General features: G+C 33.5%; 5 protein-coding genes and 1 non-coding gene across 6 annotated transcripts; 2 read left to right on the forward strand and 4 right to left on the reverse strand. All coding sequences in view use genetic code 12, as the record gives it.

Moving 5' to 3' along the window:
* Window positions 1-112: 112 nt before the first annotated feature.
* CAALFM_C113880CA (uncharacterized protein) lies at window positions 113-3,646 on the reverse strand (the record flags this gene model as incomplete). Its single annotated transcript, XM_717136.1, has 1 exon — window positions 113-3,646. One exon carries the CDS (start codon window positions 3,644-3,646, stop codon window positions 113-115), a length of 3,534 nt encoding a protein of 1,177 aa, XP_722229.1.
* Window positions 3,647-7,715: 4,069 nt separating this feature from the next.
* On the reverse strand, window positions 7,716-7,788 carry tA(AGC)7. Its single transcript has one exon. It is a non-coding gene; the product is annotated as a tRNA-Ala (tRNA).
* Window positions 7,789-8,135: 347 nt separating this feature from the next.
* LCB2 (serine C-palmitoyltransferase) lies at window positions 8,136-9,845 on the reverse strand (the record flags this gene model as incomplete). Its single annotated transcript, XM_717137.1, has 1 exon — window positions 8,136-9,845. The coding sequence occupies one exon, from the start codon at window positions 9,843-9,845 to the stop codon at window positions 8,136-8,138; it is 1,710 nt and encodes a 569-aa protein (XP_722230.1).
* A 682-nt stretch (window positions 9,846-10,527) lies between these two features.
* Window positions 10,528-12,165, reverse strand: MODF (Modfp; the record flags this gene model as incomplete). Its single annotated transcript, XM_717138.1, has 1 exon — window positions 10,528-12,165. One exon carries the CDS (start codon window positions 12,163-12,165, stop codon window positions 10,528-10,530), a length of 1,638 nt encoding a protein of 545 aa, XP_722231.1.
* A 487-nt stretch (window positions 12,166-12,652) lies between these two features.
* Window positions 12,653-13,732, forward strand: DOS2 (Dos2p; the record flags this gene model as incomplete). The annotated part of the gene is made up of 1 exon (XM_717139.1): window positions 12,653-13,732. One exon carries the CDS (start codon window positions 12,653-12,655, stop codon window positions 13,730-13,732), a length of 1,080 nt encoding a protein of 359 aa, XP_722232.1.
* Window positions 13,733-14,193: 461 nt separating this feature from the next.
* On the forward strand, window positions 14,194-16,218 carry SSK1 (mitogen-activated protein kinase kinase kinase; the record flags this gene model as incomplete). Its single annotated transcript, XM_717140.1, has 1 exon — window positions 14,194-16,218. One exon carries the CDS (start codon window positions 14,194-14,196, stop codon window positions 16,216-16,218), a length of 2,025 nt encoding a protein of 674 aa, XP_722233.1.
* Between the last annotated feature and the right edge of the window lie 254 nt (window positions 16,219-16,472).

The raw sequence follows: 16,472 nt of genomic DNA on the forward strand, positions 1-16,472 counted from the left end.
TAAATAAATATATAAATAAACTATAAGTTACAATTTATACATAAAATCTTACTAAATATCATAACGTTATATCATCATAAAGCATTCTATAAGCTTGGTCATTCAATCCCAATCATTTTTCAATGTATTTTGCTCTACTCTTTAAAGCTTCGGCAAATACCATGGCTAATGGCCAAACAGGTACATCAGCTAATATCCTAATTCCCAAATAAATTGATTTCATTGAGATTTTGCTTTCAGTAAGACCTTTTTTGATTTCTTGATTTATTTGTACCAACTTGGATTGATTATTTTCCACATCAATTCCTTCCGATAAAGCATCATCACAACTTTCTCGTTGAAAAATCAATTCTCGTAATTTCTTCACAACTTTTGTCTCGTCACTGAATTTGTTCCTAAAGTCTTTGGTCAAATCTTCCAGATAAGAAGATCTGATACTCACACTTAAAACTGTTTCCAATTTAGAAAACAATTCTTGACAATCAAACCAACATTCCAACTCTTGGTTAGTGATCTCTCTTTCAAGACAATTTTTTTCAATATGACTCAAATAGGTTGCTATTAATATCACACTGATAAATAAAGTGCAACAGAAAAATGCTGGTGTGCGTCTAGCAGTTTCTCGAACATCATAGTTGATTGTTTCCATATTATGCATCCACAACTCAAGAATATCACGGCAATGAGGTAATGAAGTAGTCAAAACATTGTACTTGCGTTCTCGATAAACTAATCGGTCCAAATCACTATTCATGGCAACCCAATTTCTTTGAAGAACCGATGATACAGCAAAATTTAATCTTACTTCCAATTTCATTTTCACCAATGCAAGCATAGGGAGAATCAATTTCAATTCATGTTTGGCACTAAGACTACCTCTGGTGCTAGTAATTATTTTTGAACTACCATGGTTTTGATGGAATAAGACTTCCCAATTCATAATTAATGCTTGTAAAGGTCTTTTCTTTTCCAACCACCGTAAATGAGTGAATGGCTGTACATTATCAACAGCTTTGATTATTCTTTCGTGGATGGTAAATAACAATACAAGTAAATTGTTATAAGAAATTGGTGTGTTGACATTGGTTGGGTCATTTAAAAAAGACACTAACACATCTATGCCGGCACCATTACTCACATCAATTAATGACCATTTACTAGGATAAGTTTGTCCCACTAAATTATACCATTTGCTAGATCCTTCACACCACCATAATTTCTCATTGGTACAAAATGATCCACTTTTTAGCATATTGAAGCTGAAAAGAATGGGGACTCCACCAAAAGCAGATCTAAAAGCTTGCAAGAAATAAAAGACATGCAATGTACGTATTCTTGATTGAGCCATAATAAAGTAATCGAAATTCTTTTGAATCAATGATTTATCTCCAGCTGAACCAGGAATTGCCGGTTGAGGTGGGATAATCAACTTTTCCAATGGTTCATTAAAATTAGTGGACTTGATCAATCCAATCATTGATTTGATTTGTCTCGATGTGATATCCACCATATTAGGTTCATTGAGGAAAAGTGATATGAAAATATGCAACACAAGACATTGATGAGCCATTATTGGGACTTTTTTGAAATGCAAATTATTTAATGTGATTTCTTTTTCAAAGAAATTTTGAATGTGGAATTTGGATAAGTTAAACAAGATCAATGGATCATTATCATGATAAGCATACAATGCACCAATAGCAGCAATTGCTAACAACAAGGGGACTGTTTCAAGATTATGGTTTTTGGAGTTCTTCAACGAAGGTAAGTGAATAAAAGGAAAGTACTTGTTAAAACCATATTCATACAATTGGAAATAACGTTTTAAATCCGATAATGAAGGCAAATCTTTGTCCTCGATATTACTCATTGCAAGAATCTTATTTCGGAGTTCCTCAGTTATGAGTGTAGCATCTTCCAAGAAAAAACTAGTAGGGTACTCTACTGAAAAATCAGCAACACTATTAATATGAGTACGCAATGCCAGTGGAATTTCATTCCCATTACTTTTCGCAGTAACGTTTGGCTTATGATTGTAATTACCATTCATTTGTTGTTGCTGTTGTTGTTGTTGTTGTTGATGATTCAACTGTTTACGGTAATTATCGTTTGTATCGGCCAATAAACTTGTAGGACCAAAGAAACCTTTCAAATCTTCAGAACTAGCGTGAGCGCTGAACGGTATATTCAAATCAAATGGCGGGAAAACAAGATCTCTGAACCAATCATTCTGATTGGGTTCCTCTGCTTTTTTGGTTTGGTTCAAATGTTGAGGATTGATACTTGCTTTCGAAGAGACAGAATTCAGATGCGAGTTTGGAGGCAGGTGTTGTTGCTGTTGCTGTTGTTGTTGTTCCTGCTGTGATCCTGGAATCAAAGTGGGTGTAATATCTGATGCCAGTGAATGCTTTATTGGTGGCTGTTGTTGTGGTTGTTGTGGCACTGATTGTGTGATTGTTTTGTGGTTCATATCATTGTGCAAACGTACGTCAGAAGATTGTGAATGATTCATTGACGAAACTTTTAGGTTATCGGTGAAGAAATCATGTAAATTCTTGATGGATTTCTGTTTCATGGCTAACTTTCCTTCATCGTTCAAGTCTAAATGGTCGATAGAATCCCAATCTAATAAGCCATTTGATTCTAACAATTTGCCAAAATCTTCATTCTGGGGCCCAAATTGAGGAGTGGCAAATTCAACTTGACCAGAAATACCAAAAAAATCAGCCTCCTTGAAACTAGAGTAGCACGGTCCTGATGCAGCAGAATAAGATGCGTGTCTATAATTATTGCTCAAATGTGAAGGGATGCCACTAGTATTTCCCATTGGAGAAGCTGAAGGTTTGAATTTTTTCAATTGTGGAGAATCCGGAGTTGGTTGCTGCTGTTGTTGGTGTTGCAGTTTTACTCGACTATTGCTTCTTGATCCTTGTTTTGCCTCTATTTGATTTGCTGTTGCTGCCGTTGTTGTTGTGGGCGTTGGCTGTGCCGGCATGCCAAGCACTGTACTTGCTGTTGTTGGAGGAGTATTTGAAGGTCCAAAAGATACACTATCACGGTGGTGACTACTATGAAGTGTTATGCTAGGTCTTGGTGAGTTGGACATGGAATTAGCGTCATCATCAATAATGATAGAGCTTGTTGGACCATGAGGCAGACCGGCAGTAGGATTATTTTCAAAAAGTGAGGTTCTAAACACTGGTTTTTCATTGTCCAAGGCTGCAGCTGGGCAAGTCCCGTCAGGTAATGGAGCATTGGCATTAGTATTATTGTGTAACACATTGATATGTTCATTTATTTCACCATCTTTTGAAGATCCTCTTCGTATGACGTGGGGTAAATCTGTATGTAATTTTTGTTGATGTCTCAATACTAAATCTCGACGAGCAAAACATCGACCACAGGCAGCACATTGATAGGGTTTTTCGTTGGTGTGAGCTCGTTCATGACGTTTTAAATGTTCCAAACGAGCAAAAGCCCTGGTACAAATGGTACAAACATGAGGTCTGGGTTTGTCAGTTCTAATTTGTTGGGATTTTTTGGGTATTGGTTGTTTAGGTATTGGAGGCATAATGTCCAGCAGTATTGAACCATTAGACATGGTAGATAGCGGTGAGTTTACTGAAACTGATGGTTGCATATTCATCTTGTAAATGTCTTGAATATGGTTTCAATATGGGGAGGAAAAAGTAAATTTGTTAAAATTAGAATCAAAAAAAAAAAGAAAGATTAAAAATTTGTTGCAAAGTTTTTGGGAGTCCAAATTTTTCTTTTTCTTTTTCAATCACTATTGGAATTAATAGTAACCAGTAGTAGTAGTAACCAGTGGTAGTAATAGAAAATAAACAAGTAAATATTATTACTATAGTTTAAAACAAAAAAAAAGAAAGAAAAGAAAGAAAAAATATAATTTGCGTGTGTTGAAATTTTTAGTTTGGTTCTGCTTTTTTTTTTCTCTTCTTGTTCTCTGTTCTCTTATGTTGAGTGTATGTTAATAAATATTTAATGTATGCTTTGTGTGTATGGATGAGTGTTTCTTTCTTTTTTTTTTCCTCTTTATTTTATAGCTTCTTTAGTTAAGACACTTTTTTCAAAAGATTTCCACCAAAAAGGGTAAATAATAATAGGAATAATAACAAAATTATTAGAACTTATGGGACGATGTAATATAAAGTACGGTCGTTGAATCAATTATAATAATATGTGTAGATGTGTGAAGATGTGTGAGTTTATGATGATTTATAAAATGAAGTAACTTTTTTATTGAGAAATTTGTTTGTAATATGGGGTAAAGGAAGTCAAATATAGTTGGAAATTAGTAGTTATTCTTCTTCTTCTCGAGTTCCCAAATTAAATATTATAAGGATATTGATTGTCGTTTAGATATTATACAAAGACACCTTAATGAAATTGAAATCAACCTTCAAAACAAAAGGAAAAGCAAAAAAAACAAAAGAAAACAAAAAATATTACTTTATAGGATTTAATAATAATTATATACTCTCTCGTTCTCTCCCCTATATATTAGTAAAACCACTAGAGACAAACGGAGTGAATTCAATGTACATGTTTTAGTTGTATTGTTAATCAACAATATAGTTAATAAATTATTATTACTGGGTGAAAAAAAAAATCAAACAAAACAAGTAAAAAAGACAAAAAGACAAAAAAAAATGACTAAATTACACTAAAAATTATATAGAAAAAATGTGTTAGCAAACGTACAAAGTCTTATTTCATTGTAATTGGCGTCAGTCTTTTTTTTTTACTTACCACACATTACTTTCTCTCTTTATTTCTTTCTTTTTCTGCCTTTCCCTCTTTGTTAAGAATAAAATAATATGTAAAATGTATAACCATAAACTAGATCCAAAAGTGTTGTTGGAAATGATCATGATGATGTCAGAACGGAGGGAAAAAAAAAGAGTGAACAATCGGTTAGTAAATTTAAAACAATTGACTACAAAGCGTAGGGATAGAACAGATAAATACAAAAAAATCCCTCAATGTTTCAATACATGAACTAAACATTTAGATACGAAATTTCTAGATTTGTTGAGTCAGTATGGTACAGCCTCTGTATACATCACATACATAATACATCGTTAAAACAGAATTGCATAGAAACTATCTGTCGGTTGTTAAGCTTTTATCATGTCAAACGTTACTAGATTTATGTGATATACTTCGGTAATAGATATGGAGCGAGGTGTGCAAATACCTAATCGGTTCTGGTTTTGATTACTAGTGCACTACACACACACGCATAATTGTTGAAGAATAATTCCCTTATTCAACTATACAACACGTACAATTATGAGCCTAATCAAGACAAAAAAAACAAAATGTCTGCCGCTAATTTGTTTTCAATTTTGTGATATTTCGGAGTTTTGATTGCTGAAATTATGCAATTGTTTTAATTCTCTATGGACAGAATAGTTAGTCTGTCTCTTGAAGTTGTCGTTATTGTTGGTTGTCGTTTCAAAAAATTTAATCCCGTTCCAGTACACAAACATTAATTTTGTTTTTGTGTGTTTTACAATGGATAAAATAATTAATGACTTAAGCTTTAATCGACCAATAGAATTTCAACTTAAACAGAACAAAAGTTAAAAGTTAAGAATTTTTTCTTCTTTTTTTTTTATTTTTGTGGTTTCCCCAGATTTTTTACATTCAATATTTTTTTTATTTCCCCAGATTTCTTTTTCCTTATTTTGTTGTTTTTTTTTTTCAAATTTGTTTCCTTTAATTTTTTTCTTTTCTGACTGTTTTCTTGTTCCGGGATCATGTAACTTATAGATCTCAACGTGTTATCAGCAATCATCAACAACAATGGCCATGTATTGTTTATAAAGTCCGGTCATAAGAACTTCTTATCTAATCTCCCAACATATCTTCAAAAGGAGGGGAGTTGATAAATCAAGTTGTTGGGTAAGTAGTACGAACAATATACACACATACATCTATAAAAAGCTTATTCAATATCCGAAATATCCTTAGCCGATAAGCAATGTCTCTTAAAATCCGTGTAATAGTTGAAGTTTAATAAAAAGGGAGCAACAATAGAAATATTCCAAAATAAACTATAAAGTTGGATCCGGGAACATACCTAGTCTTTATCAAGGGGGGGGGGGGCGAGAAAGAAGAAAGGGGGTTGTGCTTCAAAAGTATATTTATACCTTTCCATTAACTGTGGTTGTAAATAACAAATATACCAAGTCTGTATTTAATAAAATTCTCTTGGTTTTTGCTATATCTTATAATTGACTTAAACCAAAAGAAACATTGAAGATTAAAGATCAGCTACAAAAGAAACTATTAATTATTATTAAGGTCCTATAGATGAAATTTTAGAAACTCGAGGTCCCTTCTTCGTCAATTAAATTTGTCTCTAGTGGGGCAATGCTAATGGGGCGTATGGTGGGGCGAAGAAAACAGAAAACGACCAAATACAACGACTAGAAGGGTAGACAGGGTATTAACCGCAACAACTACTAATAAATATGTAAGAATATGTATTATTATGTGTGATGAGATGAATATTAATTAACCCTTCTTCTAAACGACCAGATCAAGAAATGTTGCAAAAATAATATTATTATTATTATTAGTGTGAGCCAAGGCCCCACGATCTACAGATTAATCAAATCAAGTGTCAAGCAAACGTTTGATCCAATATAATTCTGCTTCCTGTTATTATTGTTGTTCCAGCCCCCTTTGGTTTTCTGTGCCAATGCAAAATCTGTTATAACACCTGTATAAATACTTATGGTGATAAGATATGAAACTGTTGACTGAAATTGAATAAGCACCAAACAAGCAAAAGAAAAAAATGTTAGGAACTGACACGTTTGCTACGTGTGTTAAATTTTGATTGTTTTTTCCTTGTTCATATTTTTGTTGGGTCGACACATTATTTCCATTATTTTGCTCTTTAGGGAATATTATATATGTTTTAATTCCTATGTGGCGATGTCGGGTAAGATTAGTATGTGTTTTAGATTAAATTTATACCAATCAAGTTAAAAGTTCAGACATTTCCTCTAATTTTCTTTTTAATTGTTTTTTTTTAGTGCTGCTTTTATAAATGCGTGCCTATTATTCCAAACCCAAACCGCCAAAGGAAGGAAGGATTATTAGTAATGCGCCGGAGCGGGGCGGCAATTAATGGAAAAAGGAATCAAAGGAAATTGATTTCCGAAATCTGGGGTATGTTTGAATGAGTTAACGACACGAGGTACGAGTAAATGTATATAACACTGCAAAATGAATCAAATAAATAGAAGTACTAAAAATGTGCCGAGGTAATGGTATCAAATATTTCCGTTTTTGATCTATCACCGTCCTTGAACAGGGGAAACCAATTCCCTTCATAAAATTTTCTTAATCCACACAGTTTCAGTAAGCCATCACTGTAGCATCGCTTCTCAAACAAAATTGTTAATTAGTATTCATTAAATTATGTTTATGACGATAATACTACTATTAATCCAAATTTCTATCACGTACTTTACCAATTCTTCAACCTAATTTAATTTTGGTGTAAAATTATTGCTAAAAACTTCAAAAAAAAAATACAAACTAGAACGCTTTCTTACAACAACAACCACCTGACTATACAACTATTTCATGATCTACAGACTTTTCCCATATCATTCAAGCTCTGGCAATTCAAAAAAGAGGTACTCAGTTTTCTAAATTAGAAAAAAAAAATATGGACGAGATAAGAGTCGAACTCATGACCTTTCCCATGCTAAGGGAACGCGCTACCAACTACGCCACACGCCCATTTTATAAACTCGTAAATGTTCTACTTTTACAGAACAAAAGAATAGAGAAAAAAGCCTGCTACATTACTACAAATTGGATCTTAAGAACATTTTTTATTGCAGATTTGCAGGGACTATCGATACTCTCTATTTAGGTCAATCAGCACTTACAAATATACGTTTACGTTTGCACTCGATAGCACCTAAGTAAAAAAGAAGATTTTCTTGAAAGTCTAGGCGTAATTATATATTATTATTAATAGTAGTTAAAGGTAATATTTGAAATACTTAATTAAGTACATGTATACATGTTAATCTATTGTGTGTAAATGTGTATGAGTGTGCAAAAAACCATAAAAAAGGAAATTACATTAGTTTTGGTTTTTTACAATCTTCGACATTAGTAGCTAAAACATCTTCAATTGACCACCGAGGTGGTTCACCAGGAACTTTACATCCACCAGCAATACCACTACTGAATTTCAAAAATACCAAATCACCAATGTCACTAATTTTGGCCAACACATAATCTAAATCTTCTTTGGTCAACGCCGAACTGACACATAATCTGGCACGTGCACTCGTCAAGGGGGTTGCTGGATAACTAACAATAACAACTGCTATACCCATATCATAAAGCATACGAGATACAGCTGGCATTTTTGAAGGCACAAACAATAAAAATGGTATCACAGGAGAATCATCAGCTCCATATACAATAAATCCCAATTTTTTCAAACCCAATCTTAAATAACGAGAATTAAAGGCAATTCTTTGTAACCTTTCTTTACCTTCACCAGGATTTAATTCACCTTTAATCACTTTCAACGAAGAAATAATTTGTCCTAAAACTGGCGGTGGCACTCCTTCTGAATAGCTTTGACTTATATAATTGAGTCTCAATTTTTCAATCAAGGTTTTATCACCAGCAATATATCCACCAGTGGCACCAAAAGATTTGGTCAATGTACCCATTAATACATCGACTATAGCTGGGTCAACTGAGAAATAATCACAAATCCCTCTTCCTTCAGGTCCTAACGCCCCAATAGAATGGGCTTCATCAACAAACAAATAGCACTTGTACTTGTCTTTAATTCTAACAATCTCTGGCAAATTACACATATTACCTTCCATGGAATACAACCCTTCGACAGCAACAATGATTTTATTCCATGGCCTATGAGTTTTGGGTTGACCTTGAGCAATTTGATTACGTATAAGGTTTTCCAAATCATTCATATCATTATGTTTAAACACTTTGACCGAAGCCCCAGATAATCTGATTCCAAATCTAATTGATGCATGATTTAACTCATCGGATATAACCAAAGTTTTAGAGTCTGCAATTGACGCAAATAGATTGGCATTAGTCCCGTAACCTTGACTGACAATGATAGCATCTTCTTTACCAACAAAATCAGCAATGACCTCTTCACATTGACGGTGCAAATCAGTGGTTCCACAATAAAGTCTTGGTGAACAACCAGAGGTTCCATAATCATCAACACATTTAACAGAAAAATCAGTACAAACACCACTTGATTGAGCAAACCCAAGATAATTATACGATGATAAATTAAGACATTCCTTGGATGTGCCGTCATATAAATAACCAGTTTTCCCACTTCTAAAACGATTGAAACATTTAATATAACGACCAGGAGCTCCATGGATTGGACGAGCAAAACAATCATCAATTCTAGTTTTCAATCTACGAACATAAAAACTTTCAAACCCATCATACCAGGGGGCATAACCATCTTTTTCCACTAAATGTTCGTATTCTTTAGGTTTAAAAATTTTACCGAAAAAATCACGAGTATGACCAATGATAATTAAAATTAAATAATTGATATATGTGGCAATTAATATAATGTAAGGTGGTTCATCATCTATTGGAGTTGGTAATGGCTCTCCCAATGGATGTTTTGACACATATAAATAATCGTTTGATGTCAATTTACCATACTCTCGATCACTTCTCTCACTTAAAGGTCTATTATCTTCTGGAGCGTTTGGAATATTTCTCAGGTAAAGCTTCCCATTTTTTTCTACCATAGTTTCAGATATCATTTTGGAACAAAAAAGAAAAAGTTAATAAATAAATGAATGGAAAAATGGAAGAAGGAAACGGGGGACAAATGCTGATGATATTAATCACTTAACTTAATAACTAGTGGGACAAGTGGAACAACAGAAAAACCAATAAGAAATGTAATTGAAAACAAACAAATCGGATAAGTAAACGAATGTGGGGGGTATGTCTATATACAAACAGAATGGAGAAAAAGGAATATGAATGCAAATCAAATCAAAAAAAAGAATCCTCTATTCGTTGAAATTATATAAATTGGTTTATCAAGTAATGGAATGTAATAAGATTAAAGAAAGAGGTTTTTTTATTGAATTGAAAAAATTTGGTAAATTTTTTTTTCTGTCTCTGTCTCTCTGTCTCTGTTAGTAACAAATTGTTAAAAGAGTTAATAGTTAGTTAGTTCTTGTTGTTGTTGGGAGTTTGGAATTTTTTTTAGACGTTCTTTTTCTCTTTCTCTTTCTCTCTTTTATCTTTACAAACAATTAGTATTTGGTGGTGGTGTCTCCTATTTTTTTCTTCTTCTTCTTTTACTTGTTTTACGTGTACCAATTGATAATTAAATTTCATTTTCTTCTATTTTTTCTTTCAAGTCGCGTATATTATTTATATTTTGTAATTACCTACACTACCTAAACCAACCATACATACATAACAGGGCTGCTAAGCCATCTCCCAATTGATTTTGAATGTTTTGTAATCTCTACCATTATTATCGTTAATCAATTGGATCATATAATCGTATTTGCACAATTCCCATTCTAAATGACCAATAGATATCACTGTAGTATCGTTTAATTCTTTTTCTATCAATTCATGACATTTGATCATTACATTTTCATCGTCCATACAAGAAAATGCTTCATCCAAAATCAACAATTCTGGTTCTTTAATAATTGCTCTTAAAAACAATGCTAATTTCTGATCCGTTAAACTCAATTCGTTAAATATGGTATCTCCGTATTTATCAATTCTGTCCGCAAAATATTGTAGATACTTTTGTCCTCTTGCAGTGATATTATTAGGATCACCTTTGAAATAAAAATTGGAATTACCCACATTTTTAACTAATCCATTATAAATAATATCTTTCATAGTTTTATTGTGTTGAGGAACCAATGCATGCAATTCAGGGGATGAAATACCTATTTTGTTATTGATATCGAAAAATGTAACTCCTGATCCAGTTTTCCTTAATATACCATTCACTTTAATCACCGATTTCCATGATTGAGGATGATCAGCAGTAATAATAGATAATAATGTTGTTTTTCCAGTACCATTGTCTCCTAAAATTCTCCATTTACTCCCCCTTGGTATTTTCCAATTAAAATCATCAAATATAACTAATTGTTTATAGGCAACTGAAGCATTTTGAAACTCAATATGGATGTCATTCTCTGTGAAATGATTATTTTTTGAAATTTCAATTGGTTTTGATTGTTGTTGTTGTTGTTGTTTATTGTGACGACTAACGTGTGATTTATGGGTTGTCGTAATTTGACTCACTAATTCGTTATACTCATTTAAAATTTCCAGTTTATTCCCAGATAATTTAACCCCTGATTCATCAACATAACATAAACTATTGATCCAATCAGGTATATCGTCCTGTACTCGTAATCCTAAAACAATACTTGTATCCAATTCTTCACTCACTGTCTTCAATGCTTCACTAACTCCTTGAGTGTTAATGGGATCTAAGCCTAAAAACGGATCATCAATGATTAACAACTTGGGTTTATTAATCAACGATTTGGCAATTCTTGCACGTCTTAATTGTCCATTACTCAAACTGTTAATCCATTTGTGTTTCAAGTGTTGTAACTTGAAATAATCCAACAATTCATTGACAAATTCCTGGGATATTGATGTGTGCTGAGTGTTATAATTGTTCAACCCTGTGACATAATTATACACTGAGTTCACATCATCCAGCATTTCCAATACACCTTTATACGAATACGTTTCGTATCTCGCCGACATATGCACTTTATCCAACCCAGATCCATCTCTAAAATTGAGAAACTGTAATTGTGTTGGTCGATCGTTAATTAATGGATATTGCCTTGATAATGGTGGGTACAGAATATATTCACCAGCTATAATTTTTAACATTGTGGTTTTAGAGTTACCAGTAACGGCCCACATTGACGAGCCATTTTGGACATTAGCTGGATAAATGTTTATATTTGATATTGGATTGGGGTAAATGTAAGGAGTTTTCAGTAAAGTATCCTTTTTAAATTTGGCATTTTGAAAAGACACCAAACATTTTTTTAAAGTTGAGGTCTTACTCATGATTCCGATTACTTGAATTGATTCTCTTTATTGATTGAACTCTTTGCTATTTTTTTTTTGAATCTGTAAGGAAAGTAAAAACAAAATCTCTTAATTAAGTGGAAATAAACTTGTGGTGGAAGGGGAGACCAGTCCTTATACAACGAAAAATTCTTCTTTTAATGCAAGATTTCGGAACCGGACCGACGGGCGTGGGGGAGAAAGCAACAAACCTCAGGCGAACTTGTATGAGTACATTACTTTGTTGCAAGATATATATAGACATCAAGAATTTCAAGCAATACCATTATGTGATAGTGTTTTGAAAAACTATGAATGCTAATGATGTGGGGTGAAGGGATACACAAAACTCCTTAAAATCATATAATGAAACCACTTTCTGGAAAAAGATCTCGTCACTCAAGTTTTCTTGCTTGTTGTTAATTTACATTTTCTCGTTTCTATTCCTCCTCAGTTTGTTTCAAACCATTACTTTATATCAACAACAATGGATTACATAGACCCAGTAACAACTCAAGAGCCTACCACAGAGTCTCAGATTTCTAATACCACCAATACTTCTTCTGCTGCACCCCATGATACAGCCACTATCAAAACCGAAGAAACAATCGAGAAGTTAGAATCAGAAATTGATAAGGCATATGTATTAGTTGAACATAAATTTCAAGAATTATGGGAAAATGCATCGAAAAACGCCGAAAAGTATCACTTGGAGGAATATAAACAAAATTTTATCGAACAATTGAATACTACGAAACAATCGTTAAATGAAAAGACTTCAGAATTACACGTTCAGGAAAGTTTAAAATCAATTGAAGATCAATTGAAGAAAATCAAATTACAAGATATTTCCACTCAAGCAAATTCTGCTTTAGATGTATTAGATTCTAAATTGGAAGTTGTTGAAAGAGAAGCTGGTAAATATTTTGGTAATTTCACGACGTTTTTATCTAATATTGTATCTATTTCACCAGGCGACGACAGTACCAACAACAACAACAATGCTAACCAAAAAACAAAAGAAGTGTTGTTCAACTCCTCTTTGAATCAATATAATAACTACGGGACAACACGTTATGATACTGATTTATTGAAATTACATACTACTGAAGAATTTTACCTTAGTGATGAATTAGATGATGAAAATGAGATTAAGAATTTCAATGCCGATGAAAAAACTAAAGAAATCAGTGATTTATTGGAAAAATATTCGACTACACTCACTAAAACAATGAATGAATTGGTGCCTGTCAAGATTGCATATAATTTGTTCTGGTACAGATATTTCAAACAAGAAAATAAATTGAAGGAACACGAAAAGAAAAGAAAAGAATTATTGCAAAAGAAGGAAGGGTCTAAACATAATCATGTTGCCGCAGATGGAGACGATGAAGAGGACTTTACTTGGGACGACGATGACGAGGAAGAGGAAGAAGAAGAAGCAGAAGAGAAGAAAGAATCGACTGGTGGTAAATCAACCAAAGAGGCGGTTCCAGAAAAAGAAAGCAGCAAAAACGATACAACAGCGAAGGCAGCTGAAGACGAGGAAGATGAAGATTGGGAATGACTTGAATAGTTATTATTTATGCAGTTCTGTATATGTAAGTTTGTTTTATCACGTGTAGTTTCTGAATTTTAGTTTTGCGTTTCCATATTTATACTCCCTCATCTCAAATATAAGTAGGTTTAACGATTTCAATTCATTTCTTTACCTCTCAATTTGTGTTTCCTTTTTTTTACCATATCTACTGGAGATATTGTAAATGTGTGTGTGCATTTGTTTGGTTGACCAGTCAAAACTACAAACCAACTAAAACAGAGTTAAGAAAAAATCATCCGAGAGAACTGCCCGCCTTGAGGGGGTTTTGCATAAATACTAATACAAGTTAAACTTTGCTTTAGTGCTCACTTTCTCATACTCAACAGTTCTAGGGGAACCAAAAAAAAAAATATTAAAAATAACCAAGAAAGAAATAAAGAAACAAGAATTCTGCTTATAAAACGAATATAAAAAAAAAATAATAACTCATGAATTTTCTCTATAACAATTCAGATTATAGTAGCACATCACATACTATGAAGTCACCACTGGCATATAATCAGTTTCCTAAACTACAGGCAAGCAATTCGACAGCTGGTAACAATAATACAGCCACAACAGCAACGGCAGCAGCGGCAGCAGCATCAGCATCAGCATCAGCATCAGTTACACCACAATTGATATCACCAACAACGTTGACCACACCACAGAACAAGTATAAACGTGGAGGATTGGATAATACGCTTCCCAAAATAGAAACTACTAGAAAGAACAGACCGGATGATGGCAATTCAATCACGCCCAGCAATTCGATCAATAGTGGTACAACAAAGTTAACCTTACCACCACGACGAGTTTGGGTTAAGAAACCGCAAACAAACAACCCAACCACGGTACTTTGTTATGTGAATGATATAATTGATGATTTAAAAGTAGCAGTGGTGAACAAATATCCAAATACCATTGGCAGGTACGAGGATGCTGCCGATTTGCTTGTTAAGATAGATTTGAACAACATCAGAGTGCCAGTTTCCCCCAGTGTTAATCGAGTGTCGCAAAGAACTCCATTTGATAATTGTATAATTTTGGAACCAGATCAGAACGTTTGGCAAATACTAGACAATTATTTTCCTAATGGAATGGCCATGCACGATGCCTTGATAATTGAGACACCAACATTCAAACCAGACCATCAAATGCTAACACCAATAACAGCCAATATGAACAATAATAGTAACACTTTTATACCTTTTCAAGAACGTCAATCGAGTATCGGGAACAACAACAACAACAACAGTAATGTAAACAACAACAATAAAGCACAAGCAGTCAAACACCCGCAACCAATGCAACCAAACAATACTCGTGTAGGTTTACACAAGTCTTATGCCATGAATAGGTCGAGTTTCCTGACCAATAACAACCCTGTCCCATCTATCATCAAGGATAGATCGGTGTCACCATCAAACTTGGGAGTTTCAAGAAACTCTCCTGTTTCCCATAAAAGATCATATTCAAATCCAGTTTCTTCACCAAATTCTGTTGCTACACAAGCTAATAATCCGCTGGCAGTTTTACTATTACCCAGGAATTTCTCATTAGCTAATAATAATAGTAATCAAGCACTGCAAAGTAGTGGTGGAACACCTGCCAAAAAAGTTTTATCCGAGGACGGAAGTAAATCGGTCAATGACAAGACAGAAGAAGTTGTATCATCCAAATTGAAACCAAACGATAACAATAAAAGCTATCAAGCTAAACAGCAAGAACAACAAACTGCCGAACAGTCTGAAAATGGCTTTAGTGAAACTTCAGCATCGCCTGAAGCGGTTCATAATTCTAAAGCAGCACCATTACCGTTGACCAAATCATCAACAACTGCTACCACAACCTCTTCCAACTCCATTAGTAATAACAATAATACTAGCAGCAAAGGAAAGCCAAGTCAATCCAAATTAAAAGCAGCTAATGATCCAACGCCGACGGATATAGTGTTACCGTCTATTTCTGTATTGGTAGTTGAAGATAATGCCATCAATCAAGCTATTTTGGGAGCATTTTTACGTAAACGTAAAATTCATTATCAAATTGCAAAAAATGGCCAAGAAGCAATAGATAAATGGAAAAAGGGAGGGTTTCACTTGGTATTGATGGATATTCAATTGCCAGTGAAATCAGGGATTGAAGCAACTAAAGAAATCAGACACTTGGAGAAATTGAACAGGATTGGTGTATTTCATGAAAACGAAATTGGGAAAAATGTAATAATTAATGAAGAAGATAGATTGACTTCCAATACGTTTAGATCTCCGGTGATTATAGTTGCTTTAACCGCCAGTTCAAATTCTTCTGTGGATAAGACTAATGCTTTAACAGCAGGCTGTAATGATTATTTAACCAAACCAGTCAATTTAGTTTGGTTACAGAATAAAATCACAGAGTGGGGGTGCATGCAAGCATTGATTGATTTTGACGGATGGAAAGATAAGAATCGAAGATTAAACAAAGCTTGAAAGAAAAAAACGGATTTATGAAATGCCACTAAGATGAGTCGTTGGAATAAATTAGGTTTTCGGTTTTTTTCAGTTTTTGCTTTTAATGATTGATAAAATTTGTTAGCGAGTTTAAGACATTTAGTAGATGAAAATTCTTTCTTGAAATTGGTTGGTGGGAAGGTTTACTGTATCATTTATGTAGAAATTTAACTAGGGTTTTTGTATTATGTTCATATATAATCGGATCATACCAAGAACACCACCAGCCTTTA

This window comes from Candida albicans, chromosome 1 (genome assembly GCF_000182965.3).
Source record: "Candida albicans SC5314 chromosome 1, complete sequence".
Lineage (NCBI taxonomy): Eukaryota > Fungi > Ascomycota > Pichiomycetes > Serinales > Debaryomycetaceae > Candida > Candida albicans.